The 10,129-nt window shown below is 47.9% G+C and overlaps 1 protein-coding gene across 1 annotated transcript; it reads left to right on the plus strand.

Moving 5' to 3' along the window:
* Positions 1 to 5,062: 5,062 nt before the first annotated feature.
* Positions 5,063 to 9,514, plus strand: LOC125512549 (cytosolic invertase 1). Its single transcript, XM_048677648.1, has 4 exons — positions 5,063 to 5,656; positions 5,788 to 6,219; positions 7,831 to 8,389; positions 8,917 to 9,514. The coding sequence occupies exons 1-4, from the start codon at positions 5,264 to 5,266 to the stop codon at positions 9,210 to 9,212; spliced, it is 1,680 nt and encodes a 559-aa protein (XP_048533605.1). The 5' UTR covers positions 5,063 to 5,263; the 3' UTR covers positions 9,213 to 9,514.
* Positions 9,515 to 10,129: the final 615 nt, after the last annotated feature.

The raw sequence follows: 10,129 nt of genomic DNA on the forward strand, positions 1-10,129 counted from the left end.
GGAACCAACCCGAAGAAGCAAACAACATAGTAAAACATCCACCACAATAAACATGACATGATGCACAACCAACTATGATGCATGTCCGGTTTAATGAAGCATGGCATGGCAAAATGCACAAACAATCCTACAAATTAAGTGGAGCTCATTATGCAACGGAGTTGCATATTGAAGAAAACACCACATGACTTATTTAGTTCTCTCTCGTTTAGGTAACCAACAAGATTAAATGTTGTTAACATGGCAAGAGGTGAAGCACAACAAAACTACCTATCTAGGCAAGTTTAAATGAGGCCGGAAACAACAAAACAACAAGTCCGGAAACTCCTCATGTGCACATTTTAGGTTTGGTACTGTTCTGCCCTAAACACAATTTTAGAGTTGTTAAACATGCAAAGTGATGCCACCATGTTAAACTAGGCATTTTTCCACCCCATTTACATATAAAGTTTATTCGAAACCGAGCTACGGTTATTTAGTTATGATTTAAAACATTTTAGCATGTCATAGGAGCAAATCTAACCAAACAACATTTTAAACATCTTAAACATAGATGAAAGTGACATAATATGAAACTACACACAATTCTAAGCAACTTTCACGTTAAGTTTGTTTTAATCCGATGCACAGTTTGTGAGATATGATATGCATGATGTATGAGTGCTTTTCTGCAAAACGGGCGTTCTCTGGAATAAGCTAAAACATACTGCGGAAAAAAAACACAACTCGGGCCGAAACTGGCCCGAACTGGGCTGCACAGGAGCAAACAAAGGATGGGCTTCCTCACATCGGGCTCCAGGAAGCCGAGCCTTGGCGCTGGGCCACGCACGCCCTGCTGGAACTGGGCTTCGCACGAGGCAGAGGAGGGGGTCAACGCAGACGGGAGACTTGTCGCTGTTCGTCGTCGTTTCCAAACGCAGAAGCAGAGGCCGGCGACGAGGATTGGGGAGGACCGACCACGGCGATGAGCTGGAGGGTGCGGCCTGCGGGGTCCAGCTGGAGGCTCTCGTCGTTGACGAGGAGCTCGAGGAGGAGAGGAGCGGTCGAGGTGGCGACGAGGGCGGGTTGCAGGCGGCTCCGACGCGGGACTTGGGGCGAGGCGAACATCGAGCGGATCCGGCGGGTGGCGCTGCTCGAAGGACACCAGACGAAGCAGGACGGTGGCGGTGGCGCCATGGAGCTTGGGCGAACTCCTTTTCATTCCTGGGAAGGAGAGAGAGAGAGAACCACCGTGAGAGAGAGAGAGAGGGAAAACAGGAGGAGAGGACCGGGATGAGGTCAGTCCTGGTCATGGCCGCCGGCGGCAGGGTCGCCGGAGGGCGCGGCCTGCAAGGTCGGCGAGGCTCGGGCGTGAGGGCTCCTCCCCCGATCCTGCGGCTGGTTGGATCGAAGGAAGGAGGAGGCTGGTGGGGAGAGATCGAGAGGAATGGCTGCGGGTGGATCTGGAGGCTGGCTCGCGATTGGGGGCGCGCGGAAAAAGAGGAGGAGACCAGGTGGCTGGCGGCGACGGTTGGACAGGGGAGGATCCCTAGGAAATAGGGTTTTTGTCCAGATTTAGACTAGGGACTATATATAAGGAAAGAGGGAGAGTTTAGGGGCTAATCCGTCCCTCCAATTAAAATCGAGCGGTCGAGAAAAATACACAAGGAAGTCCCATTAACAAAACGGAGACGTTTCATAGATGTTTGGGGATGATCTGGACACAACGGTGACGACTGACCGGCTCGAGTCCGGGACAGCTTTCGGACGCGCGCGCGAGGAGGTCCGGTGCACTATGCAAAGAGGGGTAGGCATGGGCCTAGGTGGACTGTGGAGAGCGGGTTGGTCTGAGACGAGAGGGGAGAGATGCAGCCCGGCACGATTTCCGGAGACCGAAAACGTCCGACGATAAAACCGGGTATACTGCCGCTATAGTTATCCGTTGGGGCATCAAACGGACTCCGAACGCGATGAAACTTGGCAGGCAGCCGACTGACAACAAAATAACACCGCACGCCAACTTTCATCCCATTCCGAGAATATTTTCCGGTCACTTATAAAATAATATTTCGGACGTGCCGCGGGCGCGTGCAAGTGTGTCTGGGCTCAGAACGGACAACGGAAGGAACTGGGAGACTGGGACAGATGCAAGTTTCATAAACGTGATGATGCAATGCACATGATGACATGAAAAGATGCAACACGCAAGCAAATGACATGGCAACGACGGCGAATAACTGGAGGACACCTGGCTCAACGGTCTCGGGGCGTTACATTCACAACCTATTGTAATCAGATGCCTCCAAAGAAAACAAAACTTCGGAGCTCAAGACGTAGGGTTGTTAGAGCAACTCCAACAGGCTGACCCAAACGAATGAAGATTTCATCCGCTTTTTACCCGTTTGGGTCGGCCGCCCGCCCGGCGTCCGCCCTCTTTTAGATTTGAGTCGGCAGCGCGCCCAAGCGCCGACCCATATGTGCCGGCGTAGCCGGCTGGCCTCCCAATATTACATTGATTTGCATTCAAGCATGTTGTCAAATAAGATAGTTTACCAAATAAAATATTATAATTTTACAAGCCGGATACAAATAAAAATGCTTCACATAGTTTTGCAAACGAATAAAAGAAGATACACCTATTGGTTGCCAACATGAGCCCACATATGCTCAACCAAATCATTTTGCAGCTGCACGTGAGTTTTCCAATCACGCATGTCTTCATGAAATTGGGTGAACTGTTCAAATGTTGCCGCTACTCCATGCTCAGGCACAACATTCTCACCCTGAAATTGAAACCCTTGATCGTACAGACGTTCCGGGTGCTTGTCTTCTACGATCATATTGTGCATGATCACACAAGCAGTCATCACCTTCCACAGTTTCCGTGTGCTCCAGGTATTAGCAGGATACCGAATGATACCCCACCGAGATTGCAAAACACCAAAGGCACGCTTGACATCCTTCCTAGCACTCTCTTGCTCTTGGGCAAATCTTTTCCTCTTCTCTCCGACGGGTTGGGTATTGTCTTGACAATAGTGGTCCACTGAGGATAGATACCGTCACCCAGGTAGTATCCTTTGTCATAGTTGTGGCCGTTGACAGTAAAGTTTGCCGGTGGGCTGTTGCCTTCGGCAAGCCTAGCAAACACCAGCGAGCGTTGGAGCACGTTGATATCATTGTGTGATCCAGCCATGCCAAAGAAAGAGTGCCAGATATAGAGATATTGAGACGCCACAACCTTTAATATGACAGTGCAAGCCCTGACATGTCCCTTATACTGCCCTTGCCAAGCAGAAGGACAGTTCTTTCACTCCCAATACATGCAGTCTATGCTGCCAAGCATCCCTGGGAAGCCCCTTCTGGCATTCATCGCCAACAAACGGGCTGTATCTTCAACTGTCGGCTCTCTCAAGTACTCGGGGCCAAACACAATAATAACAGCCTTGCAGAACTTATATAGGGACTCTAGGCATGTAGACTCACTCATACGGACGTACTCGTCAATGAGATCACGGGGCACTCCGTATGCAAGCATTCGGATGGCGGTGGTGCATTTCTGATAAGAGGAGAAACCGATCTTGCCGACGGCATCCTCTTTGCACTTGAAATAGTCATCATAGCGGACCACCCCCTCTCTAACACGGTTGAAAAGATGCCTACTCATACGGTAACAGCGGCGGAATTTTTGATATTTGAACAACGGGTTTGTTGTATCAAAGTAGTCCTTCCAAAAAAGAAAATGCCCGCTCTCTCGGTTGCGATTCAACGCCTGAAGGTGGCCCAGAATGGAGCCACGGAACAACGGCTGCTGGCTGTTGAGGTGGTGATGGACCAACACGGCAGCCAATATCTCCTCCTCCTCGTCGGACGACGAATGTCGGAGTCGCAAAGGAAATTGTGGAAAAAGAACTCGTCGCCGGAGTCCATTTTCATACCTTGGCAAACTGTCGAACAGCTTGCGGGCGTCGAAGAAGAAGACGGACGGCGAGGGGAATCGCGGCGTGCACGGACCAGCTAGCTGCGCTGCCGGCATCCGACGAGCGAGCCGGTGAGGATCTGGCCGGGGTAGCGAGGCGGCCTCTTGGTCGCGGGCGGCTGTGCGGTGGGGGGAGCGGCGGTGGGAAGCAGTTTGCTCCCCGACGGCAAGACGGGGATGGCGGGCGACGAGGGGAGTGAGCGGCGTTGCCGGGCGGATGTGGAGGCGGCGGTATCAGCTGGCAGAGTCGCCGGCAAAAAAGGGCGGCGACGTCGGCGACGAAGGAGGCGGGCAAGGGTTGTTGTTGGCTGGAGGGTGAGGAGAGATGCCAATGTGCCACCGACCAGTGGCTCGGGGAGGAAAAAGACGAGTGCGCACGTCCGGCTTGTGTCCGCGCCGACGCAAATCCGGCTCAAAAATGAGCCGGGAATGGGTCGTCAGCGGACATGTGTCCGTTTGGATTGGCGTGTTGGGCCGGTTTTTCTGTCTACGCCAACCTAGATGAACAGCGATAGACGAAATGAGTCGCTCCATTAAAGTTGCTCTTATATCAAAGCGGTCTCAACTCGTAAATCCAAGTGTCCATCTGTATAGCAGGTTCCGCCCCCTGTTTGTACCCTTGCTATCACGGTCAGATTCGTTGCCTCGACGGGTAATCGGATACTCGCCACGACTGCCCCCGGAGCACAGGCTGAGGGCAGCAAGCCTCGCCCGCCCGCGCTTCCGGAAATCGGCAGGCAGACGATCTCCGGTCGGCCACCACGATGCTCACGTTTCCTTGGGCACCCAACAACCGCCCCCAGCACTCAACCGGGGTCGCCGTTCCACGTCAGCGCCTCGTCCTCATCTCATCCCAATTCCCAACCACACCAACCCCCCACGTGCTGCTGCTGCTGCACACCGGCCGCACCCGGTAACCCAAAACCACCTCTCACATCACTCACCCACCCACCCACCATCACGCACCGCGGGTCCCTCGGGCCAAATGGTCCCTCGGGCGAAATGGTCCCACTCGACATGGACAAAAGGTCACAGGTTTATCGCGCGCGTCCCCGTCGGCGCCCAGGCTCCGCTTCGCTATAAGTACGCGCCCCTCCCGCTACTGCTCTTTTTTTCCCCATTTACCTCCGCGGAACCCCCCTCGCCTCGAGATTCGCGCGGCCGTGTCTGCCTCTGGGTCCGCGCTTCCGTTGTCTAGCGTCCTGAGCTAGATCTCTCAGCTCGCTCTTTGCCGGCGCTTTGGGCTTAGATCTGGCTGGGGCGAGTAGGCGGAGGCCGACCGCGGATTCGTGACGAGGGAGGGGAGCCATGGAGCTGGGGGCGGCCGGGATGCGGCGGTCGGCGTCGCACAACTCGCTGTCCGGGTCCGATGACTTCGACCTCACACACCTGCTCAACAAGCCGCGGATCAACGTCGAGCGCCAGCGCTCCTTCGATGACCGTTCGCTCAGCGACGTCTCCTACTCCGGTGGCCACGCCAGAGGAGGCGGAGGCTTCGACGGCATGTACTCCCCCGGCGGCGGTCTACGCTCTCTGGTCGGCACGCCGGCCTCCTCGGCGCTCCACTCTTTCGAGCCCCACCCCATAGTGGGCGACGCCTGGGAGGCCCTCCGCCGCTCCCTCGTCTTTTTCCGCGGCCAGCCGCTTGGTACCATCGCCGCTTTCGACCATGCATCCGAGGAAGTCCTAAACTATGATCAGGTACAAGCAATGTATTTTTTTTTCTTTCTCAATGTTATAATGAATCGAAATTTCAAATCAGAATTAAATTTATGAAAGAGTAGCATGTTATCGACATATGCTTATCTGACTTAGGGGGGGTTTCGCTGCAGGTGTTTGTGAGAGATTTCGTGCCCAGCGCCATGGCGTTTCTGATGAATGGTGAGCCGGAGATTGTCAAGAACTTCCTGCTCAAGACCGTTTTGCTGCAGGGTTGGGAGAAGAAGGTTGATCGGTTTAAGCTTGGCGAGGGGGCCATGCCTGCAAGCTTTAAAGTGCTTCATGACGATAAGAAGGGTATTGATACCCTGCACGCGGATTTTGGTGAGAGCGCAATTGGGCGGGTTGCTCCAGTGGATTCGGGCTTCTGGTGGATCATACTATTGCGGGCCTACACAAAGTCCACCGGGGATTTGACTCTGGCAGAGAGGCCGGAATGCCAGAAGGCGATGAGGCTCATTCTGAGCCTGTGCTTGTCTGAGGGATTTGATACCTTCCCGACATTGTTATGCGCTGATGGTTGCTGCATGATAGATCGTAGGATGGTAAGTTATGGACTGGCACTTCCAATATGTTCAAGTCTAATAAGAGTACATTTCACAGGACTGCAAATTTCCTATTCTATTAATCAATGAATTACCACATCTGTGACTACTGACATACATACCATTCTTTTGGGCTAAAATTTCATAGAATTACCGATGTGTGGATATTTCTTTGAACTTTCAAAATTAGGAAACAATTGATTGTACTTTGCTGAAACAAGGGTGATTAGTGAAAGTTCTATCAAATTTACGCAATCATTTAACAACTGAATATGAGATAGGAATTCAACAAGTTTCTTGTCATATAGACAAATACATGTCTTTTCATCAAGTCCCAGAGAAGCTCAAACAATGAAACAAGTCTCATGTCTGTTTCAGCAAATGTCAGTACTTCCATAATTTTTTATATAATTGAAGATCTATCAAACAAATTGTAGCACTGTGGTATCTTAGCCCAAGGTAATGGTAGGTCGGTATAATTGTCGAATTGGCCATAGAAGTCTTATAAGTAAGAAAAAAATAGTGCTAGTTCTGTAAAATTTATTCATATAAATTTATACACCTAATATTATGGAACGGAGGGAGTATTATCCTAATTAAAGATCAAATATCATGGTCGAAGTCATCTAGGTCTGAAACGAACGCTAAATCTTTTCGAGATATATCTCCAAAACAATATATTTCAGTTTGACATTTACTGCTGTAACGTTGTCATCTTTAGTTTGTGAGGTTTTAATGGTTTGTTTGCTTTTGTTGTTCTCTGTTCAAGTACATAATATATGACGAACAATGTGCTCATAGCTTTGTTGCGGTTTCACTTATTGTGTATCTTCATATAAATAAATGTGGTGCCCCCTTTTCATACTTATTGGACTTGCAAATTTCATTTCCTTTTGTTCTGGTGAGTTCATGGCGATTTGGACTTGTATGCCTTTGGTCATTTTTCTCCATCAAAAATATCTAATTGTTTTAGTTTGATGATGTGCTGATTTTCATACCACGACGGTGCTTCCAAATTTTCATGTCTGAGATACTAGAGTGCAATATCCTTGGCCCATCCGAATGCCCGTGTTTTGTTTGACGAGGTCCAGTTAGATACACAAATCATACTATATCCACGATGCTGCAACACTCGATATGCCCTCATCGATACGGGCTTCCCAAGCCCACTACCTCCTTTAGTTGGTCCACCTGAACCTGTTGTTACATCTGCATGTGAGCAACCTTGCACTATCATTGAATTCGGCAACATTTCCCCTTCTGTGATATGTTTTTCTGAAGGAGGATATCCCCCAACCTCTGCATCATGTTGTGCACACGGCTACCCTTCTGTGATGTGTAAATTCACAAGTATTCCTTTCATTCTGTAGAACTGCAGATTAGGAATATGACTAATATTAAAACATTAATTTATTTGTTAGCAATAACCATTTCTTGGATGATGCATGTTGCTCATTTTTGCGTATGCATGTGCCCTATATGAGCTATGAATTCTTTTTAATTAAGTGAAATACCCTCTATGAGCTATGAATTCTCTTTAATTAAGGGAATGCTATCATGGTCTCTGTTTGTGCTTCTTTTCCCCATTCTCACTCCAATCTTTTTTTGTAGGGTGTGTATGGCTACCCCATTGAAATTCAATCCCTTTTCTTCATGGCACTAAGGTGTGCTCTTCTAATGCTTAAACATGACGCTGAAGGGAAAGATTTTGTGGAGCGGATTGCAACTCGTCTTCATGCTTTAAGTTATCACATGCGGAGTTATTTTTGGCTAGATTTCCAGCAGCTAAATGATATTTATCGTTACAAGACGGAAGAATATTCTCATACAGCTGTCAACAAATTTAATGTTATTCCAGATTCTATTCCGGACTGGCTATTTGATTTCATGCCTTGCGAGGGTGGTTTTTTTGTTGGTAATGTCAGTCCTGCAAGGATGGACTTCCGTTGGTTTGCACTTGGAAACATGATTGCCATAGTATCATCTCTTGCTACACCTGAGCAATCCATGGCCATAATGGATCTCATTGAGGAGCGCTGGGAAGAGTTAATTGGTGAGATGCCTCTGAAGATATGCTATCCTGCTATTGAGAACCATGAATGGCGGATCGTGACAGGATGTGATCCAAAAAATACGAGATGGAGTTACCACAATGGAGGATCTTGGCCAGGTTATTGCACTTTGTGTTACTTGGATCTCTGTATGTAATATATGTGAAAATTATCGTGCTTTTGTTAAGTTCATGTATGAATTAGGCTTAGTTTGTGGTTGCTGAATCATGTTGTGTTCTTAATTTTTAATCCATTGTAGGAAATTAGCCACTAAAATAGGGAAAAGTGGATTGATCAAACGAGATTACCATAATCCACCATAATGCCTAGCACTGCCTTAGATTTTAAATTAAATTCAATGATAACTATCATAACTTTATTTTTTAGCATGAAGAGGAAGGTAAACTTATGCTAAGCATGTCAACAAGATGAACTGTGATTTACACCTTCCATATGTTTTTTAATGAGCCGCCTTTTCTGTTGATAAGAGAAAGATCTGCATGATCTCTCCTTTTGTGCTCCATTTTTTTGGTTTGTTTTAGTTTTCTCATATTTCTAGTAGATATCTGAAACATGACATTGAGTTAAGCTGCAACAACCATTGCATACGACTTCTTTTTTCATGCATCAAACATTCTTCCTGCAGTACTTCTCTGGCTGCTCACGGCAGCAAGCATCAAAACTGGACGGCCGCAAATTGCAAGAAGAGCAATTGACCTAGCTGAGAGGAGGCTGTTGAAGGATGGCTGGCCTGAGTATTACGATGGTAAGCTTGGAAAATATGTTGGCAAGCAGGCAAGGAAATTTCAGACTTGGTCCATTGCCGGGTATTTGGTCGCCAAGATGCTGCTGGAGGATCCTTCGCATCTTGGTATGATAGCCTTGGAAGAGGACAAGGCAATGAAGCCAGTTTTGAGAAGGTCCGCCTCATGGACAAACTGATATATCGACAAGAACTTTAGGGGAGCAACGTCTGGATTGAAAACACGAATTATTCGGGTAGCATTTCTCTGCTCATCCCTTGTTTTGACTTTCCCAACGGAAAGTTTTATTTTCTTCTGGATTCCTCGGCTGTACAATATCTCAGCTCATTTATTGAGTTGGAAAAGAAGCAATTGTGGAAATGAGTATTCTCTTTTCTTTTCTTTTCAATCCATCGTTGTAAGAAGATACTATTGATTCTTGCTTGGTCATTCCGTAGTAACGGGATCCTTGACTCAAAACTTTGTTGTTTGGGTTGACTATATAGACGAGTCTGCTGATCCAGCTTCCTATGATGAACATAAGTTTTTATCTAACGAATAAAAATTGCTCCATTCTGCTAGTGCATATCAGTTCCGTTCTTCCTGACTTCTCAAAGCGAGGCATAAATAGTGTGGGTGGCGTGCGAAATTGCATAGGAGCACTCGGCGACACAGCCCACTGCTATCATGCCCATCCAGTTGTCTCGGGATCAACACCCACTATATTTTTGTCTACTGTCTGCTTCCTATTGCCCACTGTTATCATGCCCATCCAGCTCTCTGTATTGTGTTCATTTATTGCTCTGTATCTTTGTCTACTGTCTGCTTCCTATGTATATTGGCCACTGTTACAACTCACTTGCCAGCTGATTCATTGCTTCATTTATGAGAAATGAGTTGTTTCTCTAGCACTATCGTTTTACCACACAGTACATTGTCAATACATATACGGAGTTAGTGTAATATATCAATTTTTACTTGTTCAGTGGTGAGGTAATATATTTAAAACCGTAGACAATTACTTTGGCTCTCTGATTCTTGTATGGGCAGTGACTTTCTTGCCCAATGCATCCGGATGAACAGCCGACAGGAGCTGCATTCCTATGCATGGGTTCC

This window comes from Triticum urartu, chromosome 6 (genome assembly GCF_003073215.2).
Source record: "Triticum urartu cultivar G1812 chromosome 6, Tu2.1, whole genome shotgun sequence".
NCBI classification, from domain to species: Eukaryota; Viridiplantae; Streptophyta; class Magnoliopsida; order Poales; family Poaceae; genus Triticum; species Triticum urartu.